This window comes from Antrostomus carolinensis, unplaced genomic scaffold, assembly GCF_000700745.2.
Source record: "Antrostomus carolinensis isolate BGI_N321 unplaced genomic scaffold, ASM70074v2 scaffold14938, whole genome shotgun sequence".
Classification (NCBI taxonomy): domain Eukaryota; kingdom Metazoa; phylum Chordata; class Aves; order Caprimulgiformes; family Caprimulgidae; genus Antrostomus; species Antrostomus carolinensis.
This window is the reverse complement of record NW_010335098.1, coordinates 54,979-69,821: the sequence shown is the minus strand read 5'-3', so window position 1 is coordinate 69,821 and position 14,843 is coordinate 54,979. Positions and strand designations below refer to the sequence as shown.

Genomic DNA, 14,843 nt, shown 5'->3' with positions numbered 1-14,843 from the left:
GTTCCGGGATGTTCCAGGCTGTTCCGGGCTGTTCCGGGCTGTTCCAGGCTGTTCCGGGATGTTCCGGGCAGAGACGCGTCTCTGGAAGCGCAGTTGTTTAAGAAGAAAATTACGCTGCGAGCTAAGCGTCCAGTTTCTGGTGTTTAGATCTGAACTCAGGATTTCAGACGTCTGCAAACTCCTCCTGGTTGTGTAAATGCTGCTTTGCAGCAGGATTTTGTTTTTTTATTATTTTTAAACAGTACAATTAATAAAACTACCTGGAGTCGAGAGGAAACAGAGCCCGTGCAACAGCATCTGCCTTCTTGTGCCTCCTGTTCCATCTCTGCTGCCGTTGATGCAGTAGAGATGGGCAGTTTCAGACACGTGAGAAAGAAGGGTAGAAACTTCAGACTTTGGAAAAACCCATACCTGGGGGGCAGGGAGAGACCCAGATCAGGGCTCCCTTAGGACACGGGTGGGTAGAACTGAGCTGTGATGGATAATGTTACAGAGGTTTAGCTGCAGGCAGCTGGAGGATCAGTACACACCTAGTTCTGGACTTGCCAGCCCCAGCTCACACTTTTCTGCATCTGGAGGATGTGTGAGAGGATTTTGATGGAGCGTTTAGTTATTGTAGCCATGGACACAGAGGGGGCCAAACATAAATGTAGAGGTATCCAGGCTCTCAGAACCACTTGCTTTATGTTTTCTTTTGCAGTAATCAAACTGCATTATTATTTTTTAAAAAAATATAGCAGAGTAATAGGACATTGCAGGTTAACTTGTCCCTTCTAAATCCAGATGGAGTATCTAAAGATTTTTTTTTGCTGTCTGAGTTTGTCCTGGTTTGGTGAGGAGAGAAAAATAGTAGGGAAATAACTTTTGGTATCAAGAGAGGATTGAGTGGTATATTTATGTTTTGTGTCAACATTTAATTCACAACATACCATCTGCTAATCTGGTAGCTATTGTTTGGCAGCATATGCCACACAGCTGATGTTGTTTAGAAACCACTGAGTAGAAAGTCACATCTGAGTGAAGGTTGCTGCTTCAATGTTTGTGTAAAATGAAAGAAGCAGATACGAGGTTTTTGCATGAGCTTTGGTTTTTGGGTGGGTAACTTGTTTTCTTGAAGGCAGGGGGAGTTTTTACAGTAGTGTAGGAGACATTTTGCATACGTCTCCCAAGTAATTGAATGCAAAACATTTACATCACCACACTAAGAAATGCACTTGCTTGTCAGCATGTGCATCCCCTCCCAGCAGTTACTGTCATTAGCTGACCCCATCCATGCAGATAAAACTTGTGACCCAAAGTCCAGCAGTGTCATAACAATATTTTCCAGGTGGTGGATGGGTTTATGCCAGAACACGTTTGCCTGATAATGGTGGCTAGGATTGTTAGATTGCTGCTATATCCTCATCTTTTCTATAAAGGATGGGTAAGCCTCAGATATCACTGAAGGGGGAAGAAATCATATGCAGTACAAAGAACACTGTCAGCTGGAGACAAAATATTATCTGTATGAAGAGTTGTGCGATAAGGCTTTATGCGTAGAAAGAGAAGAAACAGAGAGGGATGCAGAAATGGGGTTGGGTGAGTGCTGATACTCAGTGACATCGAGCAGGTGCCGACTATCCAGATTAACTCTGCAGTGAGGAAAAGCTTGGACTGCTTATAACTCTCTCTAGTTTTGCTTTCTGGCCATGGGAAAGTGTCTTATTTTATCTTCAGTGTGAGTATTATGTTGCTATTATCTGACCCAACAGGATGTTGAAATGCTCAATCCATCAAGGCTCATAAACTAGTCTGGCATCTTTTTATAGGAAAGATTATAAAGGGTAGAACTGTAAACATCTGTGGTATTTCTGAATCACCCATCCTCTTGATATCAGAGTATCTCTCCCGAAAAGTAACCATGCAAAAAACCCTTCCTTTTCCAAACCTGAGCCTGTTACTGAGATTTATTTTCCCTTTAAATAAATTCCTTTGAGATTCCACGTTGGCTATTGTGCTGTACGCCGCAGCCATTCAGAACTTAATAGCAGTTTTTGCTTTTTGTGAGGCTCGCATCCCCTTATCATTTGAGCTGCAGAAAAGCCTCTGTGAGGAGCAGAGCAAATCTGATGCTGTGTCTGGCAGCCTGATGCAGTTTCGGGGAGCAGCAGCGTGCCTCCCCGTCTTTGTTGAGTCACCTCGCAGCTCCTGCTGATTCCAAGCACCACACAAGAACAGAGCTTCACATTGTCTTCAAAACAAAGATAGCGTGCCTCAAGCTACCGATAAGCTTATCCCTGGTTTAGGGACACACAGTTACAGAGCTATTGGGGACACAGAAGGTTCTTTTTGCATCAACATTGGGGCTTCAGCACTGGTGTGACCTGTAGTGACAGGGGCAACTTCCATCAGGTGTTTGTTAGGACTTTCATATGTGAATGTGTAGTGTGTATTTGCATTCCTGTTTTGCCTGATTTTTATAATGTTTTAGGCACTGTGAGTTGCATAATATTTTATTTAGAGTTGATAATCGGGACTTTTTTTGTCCTGAACAGGTCTGGGGGAGAAGCAGAAGCAAAAATTAGGAATTACAAGTACTTCCTCCACCTTCCTCACAGCTGATGGTGAGGGGAACTTTTATTGCGCTGAGGTATGTGAAACAGCATTGCCATATTAAGGACAGAAATGCAGAGGAAGAAACGAAGAGATCTCCAGCTGGGCAGAGGTGGCACTGAGAGCTTTCTGCGTGGTTGTTGCTCAGCTCATGTCAGTCTCAAGAGCCCTTATGCTGCTTTTCAGCTGCTATCTCTCGCTTGTATCATTCCCACTGAAAGAAAGCCGAGTTTTCAGACAGCAGCATGCAGTGGTTGGGACCCTACTACTGACAATCCAAAACAATTTTAAGGCAATATGCATTTTAAAATCAAAAATCTGTTAGAGTCAGTCTTCTGTGTTTCATTATGTGTATGTCTTCTACAACACTCGTTGGCCAGCTATGCCTCTGAAAGACAAATCACCCAGCTGTGCTTTCCAGTAAAGATTAAAGCAATTGTTATTCTTCAACTACTGATCAAGCTTATAAATCTTTTTAATTTAATTCAGTATGGAAGGGAAAAGTCACTTAGTTTTGTTCTACTTTCATTAATGGGTGGGCAAATTGTTTCTGACTGGGAACAGAATAATATCAAAACCCAAACAATCCCCTCTGGACAGAAAAAGCTAGTTTCTACTGAAAAAAGAAGAGCAGAGAAACATGTGCAGCACTGAATTTGCTCAGTACAACAATACACAGCCAGATACCTTAGAGTGGGTTTTAAAGACAAACTTGAGCTAATATTAGACTGCATCTCCAAAAAGGAAAGGGCAAGGGGAGTCATCTTGTCACTTGTAGTTGCTGTGGCCTTCCTTGCACGAGGACTCGGAATTGCTCAGCCTTGGAGTACGCCAATTTTGCTCCCTGGTCCAGCTGAATACTAACATTGCGAGAAAAGAATAAAGAAGGACAAAGTGTATTTTTCAATTGGATAGGTGGGACAGCCTGATGTAAGTAGGGCAGTGCAGCTGGGAAGGCAGTTGGGAGTGGGGGCATGGACCAAGACTAACCTCTGCCTGCAACACTGGGGTTCCCAATCAGCTTAAGCTGTAATAAGTTAAAATCCTTCAGCTAGTGCTCTCTCTGATCTAGGCACCCTTCAGATCTCAGACAGGGGACACAGCTCCTAGGAAGATTCTGGAGGGTAGACATTTCACAGATTTAACAGGGTGAACCCTGTAGTAAGGGGCACTGACACTCTGTAATCTGGAGCTCTTCAGATTTTCTGTACCTTACAGTTGTCTTTCATTATTTAAATACTACGATGTAATGAAATACAGTAGGGCGTGGCAGTGTCTAACGCTTATATACTCGATACGATGGGGATTCAACTGTGGGTGCCATAAGGATGCTTAAACAGCTTTGACATTTAAGTGATGGGAATGTAACCATGCAGTTCCAATTAATAAAAAAATAGGCTGTTGGTGCTTTTTTTTCCCCCCCATCTCTATGGGACAGTTGCAATTGCTCAGATGCCTTTAATGCCATGATAAAGCTTAGATTTTAAGTTAAATTTTATCTTTCTCATTACTACAGGTAACGACAATATTCCTACAGTGATTTTGGCCTTTGAATTACTGACGTGAACTGAACCTTAGTCAGCCAGCCGTGGCTTTTGTCAGGCGTTCAGCAGTACTGGGAGGAAGGCGCTCGCCTGGCAGGCAGCTCCCTCCAGCAGGCAGTCCAGCTCCAAGCTCTGGCACCATCAGTCACCCTCTGGAGGCATCAGCTTCTCTGGGGACAGTACCACGGTCCTGATTCAGGCACATGTGATACCCTCCTCTCCCTAAAACTACTGAACATTCACATGTAATTCCCAGATAAAAGCCACAGTAAGTTTAATATAAATAAATTATACTGTGAATAAATTATAACATGAAGAATTCATTTAAGAGGCAAGAAGTTTAGTCTGTCTGCTTTTTTTTGTAATGTTACTCAGCTGTATAACCACATCCCAGGTAAAAATGACTGCCAAAGCATTGATGCTTGATAAGATGCATAAGGCAGGACATAAACACTTATTCCATGGCTTAGTTATTAAAAATAAAGTTATGAGCTTTCTGGTAGAGAGTGGCTCAGCTGCCTAGTCCAATATGGGAATTAGTTAGCATGGGCAGTAACCAAAATACATTTTAATAACAAAAACCAGGCTTCAGGTACTTGGGAAAACCACTGTAATTTAAAATTGTATTAGAAAGACCTGTCTGAACATTTGTGTAATGTATTATTAGGAGTAATGTATGCCTAAAGGAATATTTGTCTTTAGCGGACAACTTACTTGCCCAGGAGAACTCAAAATGCAAATCTGATGTAAAATGCCAAAGAGCAAACAGGGTGGGAGTTAAGGCTCTTAGGTCAGTTATATGATTTCAGAAGGTTACTGTAATTCCATAGAGTGCCTTCAAGTTTTTCACATGGACAAAGTTCTTCTGAAAAAAATGTAGAAGCCATACTACGAAGGGGTGCTAAGAGGCAAGAAGTATTTCATTAAGGCTTTTCTTACTATTTTGATATTGCAGTAAAGTTAATATTGAAGAGAGAACATAAGCTGGATGAGACAAAACTTGATAAGGAAGCAGCATCTGAAATGGGGAGCTAGCCAGATCCCCAGGTCATTCCTGTAGGAACAGCATGAAATGCAGGCTCTTTGCAGGGAGTCTTCTGCACGGTTCATTCAAGATTGACATGACCAAGTGACTTCTTGGCTTGCAAGTGCACAGGCTACACATCTTGTAGAAGGTCACTGGCCGTTGCTTGCTGCTTTGGCTGCTCCAGGATATGTGTCTTCAGGTTGTGCCATCCCGATTGTGAAAGCACAAAGCATGCAGCATTAGAGCTGATGCCAGTGAGCACTCAAAAGATGCAGATAAAACCTGCAACTCTAAACAAATGCCATAGTTTCTTCACATCTTTCTGATGATACAAGACACATTACGGTTCTGGTTTGAACAGTGTGCCAGGAGAGATGATCAGGTTTCACTCGTTTAGTTTATACTACCTAGGAGACCAGCAGTTTCCATTTTCAAGGCTTCAAGCAGTAACTTCCATTCTCAGAAATGAATCGTTGATTGTTAATGCCACTAGAAAGCTGGGGTCCAGCTGTAATAATTCACTGAGACACAGGTAAGTTAAGAGTTTCTTGTTATAAGATATAGTTTTACCAAATGAGAAGCTGTTTTTCTAATATCAAACAGGCTTGATAATAGCCTTGTGAAAGTGTCCCATCAGCCAGCATAAACCCCAGAAGTAATCCTCTTTTCATTCTACTACCTTATAATTATTAGGAATTACAGACTGTAATGTGGCCATTGACAATCACTTGTTCAAGTGGAAATTATTTGTCAATTCATTTTTTTTTGTGAGGTGACTAAAGCGTTGGAACAGTAGCCTGAATGGAGCAGTAATACTTATTAATATTGAAGATCATATGCTGCAGAGGGAGTTTTTGTTTACATTGGGAGAGCATGGGAGAGATGGGTTATCTGTTTGGCATGAAGGTGATGAGAAACGCAGTAGCAGTTGTTTCTACATAAAATATAGACAACACGACTTAAAAAAAAAAAAAGTCATTTTGGCTACTTCTGAGTTTAATTTTTTTAAATTACACAGTTTACCAAAGTAACAATGAAAACAGCAAACTGTCTCTGCCCTCTCTCAAAACCCATTCATTGCTATGGAGGAGAGACTACAACAATTAGCAGCTGGCAAAGCATCACACTCAGTAGCTGCTGAGTTATTAAGTGGTGTTTGTGGTTTCCCTAAATACAAAACAAGATGGGATTTTGCCATAAAAAAAAGAATGCCAAGCATGCTTAAGGTTACGAAGCCTACTGCAGATGTAGTTTAGAAGTGAGATTTTCAGAGAGGTGAATGTTTGGCGGCTGAGATCCTGATCCCAGAAAGGAAGATTTGTCCCAGGACACTAGAGAAGCCTATGAGAAAGTCAAGTGTAAAAGTCAAACCAACCAGCTCCAGTCTAGTGCTAAATGACCAGCTGAGCCCTCTGCCTTCTAGTCTTTTCTTTTCCTTCCTGTAGTTGGTTGGCAAATAAATACTGAGGCTGATGTTTTTACACACTACATGTATATTTTAAGCACTATTTAATTGTTTGTGGAATTCTACTTTTAATATCTCAGTACCCAGAGGATTATCTCCCAGTGTACCAAAGGGCTTATTTCTTGTTCCAAGGAGTTCAAAGTTAATAATGGGCGTGAAACAGTGAGAGGTTAGAATCAGTAAGCTAAGGAGGATGGAAGCAAGGGACAGGGCTATGAGAGACCATGGCTCTTTTCTTAGCTCTGCCTCTGATGTTCTGAGTGATGCTGGATATAAACCACATCACCTCTCTGGTGGACATCTCCTCTTCCACAGCATGTCTTTTCTCTATCTAGATTGTTGACGTTTTAAGGAGAGGACCCCATTTCTTATTACACATTAATGAAGGGCTTATACCAATGAAGTTTAATCAAAGGGTCCATAGACTGTTTTTTGTCAACCTGTGAGAGCGGAGCGAGCTATCACCAGTACGTTTACATCTGCCATTCAGGGGCCTCCACCGGAGGCAGTTGAAGGGTGAATTGTTTGCTTATGGGTTGTCAGCCCTTACCTGGCTTGTTCCTGAAGAGCCTTAAAAAGCAGTGACTATCAATACTATGTTAATGTTACAGGTTTACTTATTTTATGATAAGACATGAGTTCTCTGAACAAGGCAAAGTTAATTTTTGTGGCCTCTTTTCTCTTGTTAGCTCTTTTGTAAGAACCTGGAAATCACTTTACACTGGCAGTCTCACAGCTGAACAAGAAATAAAGGCATTGCAAGGTTAGTGACTTGTAGCAATAACTTTTCAGCTCCTATCGCAGATGTGCAGAAGTTTGAAGAGCTGGTGCATGCGCGGCTGGTAGGGTGCCTTTGAGTGGAGTTATACTGCACCTTGGTGTTCCTGGGAGCTTTCCTGCTCCCTCTTGTTCTGTAGTGGAGCACTGGAATAGATGCATCATGGTGAGGTGGGGGGGCTAGTGGAGCTTCCGTCAATTTAAGAGCAGACTGAGCTGTCAGGAACAGTTTCTGCACAATGAAGCCTTCTTAGGGCAAGAGAATGAAGCAAATCAGTGTTTCTCAGCCTGTGGACCTTACACCTCTGGTAGTCAGTAAGGAAGCAGTGGGTGGTCCATTAAATAAACAAAAAGACTCAGCAACCATAAAACAGATTTGCACTTCCTTCTATTGGCAAACAAAGAAAATGAGGGGAGAATGCAGTTACTAAATGAACATCTGAACTTAAGCTTCATTATTTGTTTGGTTGTTTCTGGAAACCATTGTTCCAATGCTTTTTTTGTCTTTTCCTTATAACAGAGATGATCCTGGGTGCTTTTTTAAAAAAAACAAGAGGGCTGTGTTGATGTTGTGATTAAATTGAAAAAATAATGCAGAGGATGAACTCTCAAGATTGTTACCAGCTCTGCTTTTGTATGATCCTATATCCTCCTCTGTGATTTTCTACTTCTGCTCTCTGCTTTATCGTTTTTGCCACCATTTATGGTTCTCTTTCTTCCCGCCAAAAAAAAAAAAAAAAGGCAAGTTGTAGGTGCAGAAAAATACTCCCATTAGCAATGTTTATATCAAAAAAATTAAGTGTTTTTCCATCTCTCAGCCTGTGAGAGCTACTTGTACAGAATTCATAGATCCACTGTTCCCAGGTTCATGTTCTTTCTGTTATTTCTCACCATTCCATTTCAATTTCTCATAATACTGCGCCTTCTTCCTGTAATTTACCTGCTCTCCGAGCTGCCTGTCCTCTTTGTGCCCCTAACACTTTGGATGCTTCCCCCACTTTCTCTCTGCTTAGTCAGTTTGTTCTTGCATTTTCTTGCCTTTTTTTTTTTCATTTTCCTCTGCACAAAGATACCTTTTCTGCTTTTAAAGTAATTAAGTTAGCAGAGCTGATTGAAATCTAGATGAACTAATTCTCTGAGTACTATGCTTTTCAGTGGATGCATTACTCAATGCACATTAGCCAACCTTCTGTAGACCTCACTGAACGACAGAAATGATTATTTGATGAATATATTCAACAACAATAGCATTATTCAATCACTTTACTATACAATAAATTACATTCAGCACACTGATAAGTTAATGGTGCATTCATGTTGCTCTGTTTGCTCAGCAGAGCTCGTGTGCAGCCTTAAGGAGGGAAACCAAGTCACTGGCATGTCTGAGGGAAACAGGGTGTGGAGGTTCTTCTAGCCACTTGTGTCTCTAGAGACCCAGACAAGGTGTGTATGTGTGTGTGTTGGTGGTGATGGGTGTTTAAGTCACGTCTAGGGAATAAATAATATACATGAGGAGGAAGAGAGATTACCTGCTCCATTTCCTGGCTCATAGTAGAAGCCAAGGCACTTGTTTTCATGCTCATCCCTAGTACTTCAGCTAGAAATGAGTACAGCAAATCAATGTATCTCTAATCTTTGGCTTTTGCCCAAGTTGAGGGGTGTGTGTGTGCATGGAGCACAGGGGTGACGTAAATCTAACCTCAAATCTCTGCTCTTCACTTCTTGCCCCATTCAACTTTTTTCCTGAGCACTTTGAGCAAATAATCTTTCTCGTACTGTTTAAGACTCTCTACTGCCTCCTTTGTAATCTCCAATAGAGGCTAAGTCCTTTTGTGGTCTTTATGTCCACAGTGCCAAACAGATCCTCCTTTAACCCTTTTCTTGCTTTCTTAAACCTTTGAGTCATTTCATATTAGCCTCAAAGTTGGACATTACCTTGATGCAAATTGATGTAATCTACATTTCCCACAATCTACTCAATTTCTTTAGCCAGCTTCCCTTCTTCACTCCTTTTCATTCTGCACAAAATGAACCTCCTCCAAATGCTAAGGTCGAAATCTCTCTTTGGCTACAAGGACTCGGATCACATTTTTTCTCTTTTGTCCTTACATTAGTCAGAATATAATTTGCTAAAGCGTCATGCCCTGAAACTGCTCTTGTCATCTTCTTCCACATGTACTGCTACTATTAGAAGTGTTACAAAATGTCATACCACTGTCATCTTTTTCCTGCTGCTCAGTCATGTGCTTACTTGAAGATTTCTTTTTTGTTGTCTGAATCCTAACCTTACTCTGAATTTCATACAGCCCATATAATGTCTGTCTTCTCTAGCCTCAGTTAACTTAACCTCTCATCAGCCTGTGCCTGTGCTGTCCCATGAAGTTAATTTTATCCTGTTCACCTGTTAAGTAACTTAACTCTTTATCTCGGAAGTCCATATTATTTTTTCTGTTCCATATGTTCTTTGCAATGCTTCAGTGAATCAATTGTATTTTCAAGGGATACAAAAGCATCAGCTAGCATCCACAGTCTTCTATAGCAACAGTGGTGCATAAGGCAAACATAACCTTTTAAAGGTACATTTGCATCTCCTTTGAACAGAGGAGCTGCGTTGGTTACAAGCCCAACAATACCATACAACAGGCTCTGTGGCCCATTAGGCTTGCGGTTGAAGGTTCTCCTATACAACCATTTCTCAACACGGAATGAAAGCTGCAAGTGGAGAAATATAACCGAAGCTCTGCAGAATTCTGGCTGCAGAAGCACCGCTGGCCACAAGACCGGCCCTGCAGTCCTTTAATAAATTTCAGTTTCACATCAACAGAGCACATCGACCAGAAACCATCTTTGGTTCTGTGAAATCCCTGCTGCCTCACTGCCAGGTACCACAATGTGTTGCTGTCTTTCAAAACAGCTTTGCAGGAATTTCACCCACCCGATCTGGCTGGCTAGAATTTGCCCATTGCTCAGGATCTGCTGGAGATTTTAGTCAAATCTTTGATCCCATTTTCTTTGGGCAGCACTTTCTTTTCCTCTTCACATCCTTCTCCTCGACATGGGATTGGCAAAAGAAGGTATAAAGTTGTTGTTTTCTAATCCCTCTTCCTGCTCAGGTAAGGAAGTAGCAGCTCAGCTTTGGGAAATGAGACCTCAAGGTAAATTTCTCTATCTGTATTTAGGTACCTCCATGGCCTGACTTCCACCAGTGTTGGTTCCCCCTGTTTTCTGTGCCTTGCTGATGATCCAGCATATCTTTCATTTCTGTCCTGACTTGTTCATCTGGAGGCTCAGAACTAGTGTAATTCCACTCATAGACTGATAGGTGACATTGGGCTTTTTCCATTAGAAAGGGATGGTGCAGTTCTTATGGCCTTTAGCAAAAGCCCACTCACAGCTTTACTCATTTTCCATGGAAAAAACAAAAATTCCATCTTCCTTTCTATAGTGCTTGTGCATATCTTAAAATCCCAGGAAAGGCTTTTTAAAGTTTCCCTTCAAGTCTCCTCCAGAGGACAGCTCATCCACAAAAGGCATTCATATATGTTAATATGCACACTCACTCATGTGAATGGTTTGTTTCTCTGCCTGTGCTTTATTACACAGCAGTATCTTCATGCTTTGCTATTCAGCTCCTTTGAGACTGATGCATTGACTGTGCATTACTTATCTAGAAAGCATTAAAGCCCTAGTGCTGGTGTCTTGAAGAGCTTGATATAAACTTCTGCTTGAGCTGTAATTGCAGACATGGAGAACAGAAATAGCTCTTTAATGACAAACTCACCACCCCACCAAGTGTATTTAAAAGCATATAAGCATATGTCTGATAAGATATAAGATATAAGCCAACTGATATTCCCGTTATTCTTTTTTACCTGCAGGATAAAGGAGTAGCTTGGTAACCATTCTTCGTGAAAACACCTTTTTTCAACATCATCTTCACAGCATATAAATCAGCAATATATTAATTTCTGCAGCTGTCCCTCAGCTCCTCAAGTAAGTCACCAGCTCTAATGACAGCAATGTAGGAATACCTAAGTAGGCAAATAGCCTTGTTTTCCAGCAGGAGTCTGGCCATAGACACAGGTCATGATGGGCTGCAGAATCAAGAGACAGCAAAAGAAGTACTGAGCTTTCTGTCTCTGCTGAGCTTTGTGATGTGTAGCCTGATTATTACTTGTACCCAAACTTGCCAGTTGATGAACGTGCTCATACATCAGTACTAACTGCAGCTACGGCAGTGGCAGCAGGATTTGCATGTGCCACTGCAGCCACAGAGTGGTATATTTTCTCCCCTGCCAGGAGTAGTAGATGGGATGAGGATATTAAAAGAGAACACACAGATCTGGAAACATCTGATTTCCCTTCTCATGTCTCCCAGCCATTCTGTGTCCTGAGAATATGTCTACTTTTTTGCTCTTACAAAACAAGGAGCTTGGTATCCTTGAAGATCTGCACAGACCTCAGAGGTGGGGCCAGGTGGGAAGGTGACTGTATGCTCTTGGTGGTTGTCTCTCAGGTCTTCTTTTGACTTTGAGTCTGGTTGCCAATGGCTGCTTAGGCAGCTCTTCCAAAGGAAAGTGGAAGACGTGTGTGGAAAAGAAACTATAAAATAAAAACATTTTTAGTGTAAATTTTAGAGTAAAGTTTAGTGTATTTCTTAAGTGATAAAAAATACAACAAATAAAATCCAATAAAGCAAGACAGGATTTAAAATATTGTACAAGTTTACCGAAAAGTTAGACCACAGACAAAAAGAAAACAAGTTGCATTTTGGTAATTAACTTATTATGGGACACATGGCTCCTATACATAAATCTGAAAGTGAAATCTGATTTGACTGTACTTAGTATTTGCGTAACTGACAGGGCTAAGTTGAGCGTTCCTCAGCGGCAGAATGCTAGCCTGAACTTGCTGGAGAAAGCTCAGGAGACCCTCAGGAAGAACAGGCACATTTACTTGCAGAGGACAGTTTAACACAATTAGGCTTCAGCCTAATTGACAAAATCTATTTTAACAGTAAATAGGTTTTGAATAATAGCCTCAGAAAGTACACATTACCAGAACCAAGAACAGTTTGTTGTTGTTGTTTTCCTTTTTAAATGCTTAATAATTTTAAATTGCTTCAGCTACTGGTTACGCTTCACCTTGAAGAAATGTCTCATTTTTCTTCATCCAAGAGGAAGCATCTCTCTGATCTTGTGTTTCTTTGATACAGCATTTCCTTCTTTCCTTGAGGAGAAAAATGAGCTGGAGATTCCTACGGGATTTGCTGAGTGGAGTCAATAAATATTCAACAGGAATTGGAAGAATGTGGGTAGCAGTTGTGTTCATATTCCGCTTACTGGTTTATGTTGTGGCCGCAGAAAACATCTGGAAATATGAACATGATGAATTTGAATGCAATATCAAGCAGCCTGGTTGTGAAAATGTCTGCTTTGACCATTTTTTCCCTGTCTCCCACATCAGACTTTGGGCTTTGCAATTAATCATGGTCTCCACCCCTTCACTCTTGGTTGTTTTTCATGTTGCTTATCGAGAGAACAGAGAGAAACACCACAACCAGAAACTTTATAAAAATCCAGGAGAGATAGATGGTGGATTACTGTACACTTACCTTATCAGTCTTATTTTAAAAACAGGATTTGAAATAGTTTTTATTGTTCTGTTTTATAAATTGTACAGTGGATTCAAAGTACCACGTCTTGTGAAATGTGACATAAGGCCATGCCCTAGTACTGTAGACTGCTATATTTCCAAACCTACAGAGAAGATGATTTTCCTCTGTTTTCTGGTGGCAACTTCATGCCTGTGCATTGTATTAAATCTAAGTGAAATGAGTTATCTCATTTTCAAATACTCCATAAAATGTTATTGGAAGAGGCACATCAAAAACCGTCAAGGCTCAAAAAATGATTGCCAAAAATCAGAAATCATCAGTCACAATGGACCAGCAGCTGCAGGACAGTTCCACAACAGCTCCTCGCCCTTGCCTCTGAATATAAAAGATGAATGTGAAAAGGTCCCTGTTGACTTGAAAGGCGGCCAGAGACCACCTTCCCATGACATAAGCTGTGTCTGATGTGTTACTTTTCTAATCAGTGCTTTACAGAACTGAGAAGATAGTTATATAGGAAATAACTTTTTCTCTATTAGGTCCCCCTTTCTTGAGTTGCATTATGTATGTCATACATAGAATCATCTAGATCTTTTCATGTTGAAACAGAAGGTGTAGAAGTTTGAAAATTCCATGAAGTTTTAAGATAAACACTGATGCTTATGATAAATCACGCTGAAACAATTGCTCAAATAGTTGTGAGTATTACACGGGATTGCTTTGGTACAAACAAAAAGAGGCTTTTTATATGCAGAGTCAGAAGAACTTGGGATTGATTAAGACACTGAACAGTATGGGGATGTACAGCATTTGTCAGGGGGGTGGATGTTATAATTGTTGAAATAGCAATCGGAAAGTGCTGCCATACAGTGGCTGTTGGTGTCTTAAAGTGAGCTGGACAGTCACAAGCCCATCCCACTGGACTACTGTAAAACATCTCAAAAAAAGAGAAAAAATAAGAGGAGGCAGACACATCTAGTTTAGCCCATGGTGATAAAGACAGATCTGGTTATTTAGCAATTTGTGGAGCACCTCCTTCTGGAGATATTTGAGCCTTTTACAGTTTTAAGGGTATTTATCATCAGAATGCACCCTATGAGAAAAGGTACTTGCTCAGAATTGTGCAGGCAGCATATACCAGAGTACACAGTGGTCACCTGCACGCAGCAGCTCCCGAGTCATTGGACTTTTTTTCTGCTCTGTGGTCGTGGCATTTAAGGGAAAAGACCATTCCTAGTTCTCTAGGACATGAGTAGAGAAAAGTAGACTGCACAATATGCCAAAACAGTAGCCAGTAGTCCTGGTATTCAGTAGCCTGGGATCTGGTCCCTTTAGTAAGGCTGAAAATACTGCTACTGCTTCAGTAGATTTCTCTGCCATAGAAGAACATGTGAAATCTAAAAATAGGTAAGGCCTCCTGTAGAAACAAAATAAAAATGAATAACTTATTCCTTCCCTCCAAATTTCAGAATCTCTTTTAAACACCACACGCCTCTGTTCTTTGTTATGTATGTTGCTTGGGCTAACAGGAAAGGGACAGAAATTAGCTAAGATGTCTCTTCTGTTGAACCTAGACTCTGAGACAATAGAAACTATTGCCTAAAAAGATTTAATTTCAGGGTAGTGCTCTTTTTCCATTGCTGGGATGAAAGACCTTCGTACATATATCAGTACTGAGCCTGATCAAAAGACACCCTTTAGAAAAAAACACCGCCTGCAATAAGTGGAGCTGCCTGAATGCTGAACTGACTTTGTTCATGCCAGGATAAGGAGGAGAAAACAGTAGCAAAAGCATGTTGTCTATTTTTTCACTGCAAGAAACCC

At 41.0% G+C, this 14,843-nt stretch overlaps 1 protein-coding gene across 1 annotated transcript; it reads left to right on the top strand.

Moving 5' to 3' along the window:
• The first annotated feature begins 12,647 nt into the window (after positions 1–12,647).
• GJB7 (gap junction protein beta 7) lies at positions 12,648–13,401 on the top strand. The gene is given in 2 exon segments (XM_029086603.1): positions 12,648–13,301; positions 13,303–13,401. Coding segments are annotated over 2 exon segments (753 nt in total).
• The last annotated feature ends 1,442 nt before the right edge of the window (positions 13,402–14,843 follow it).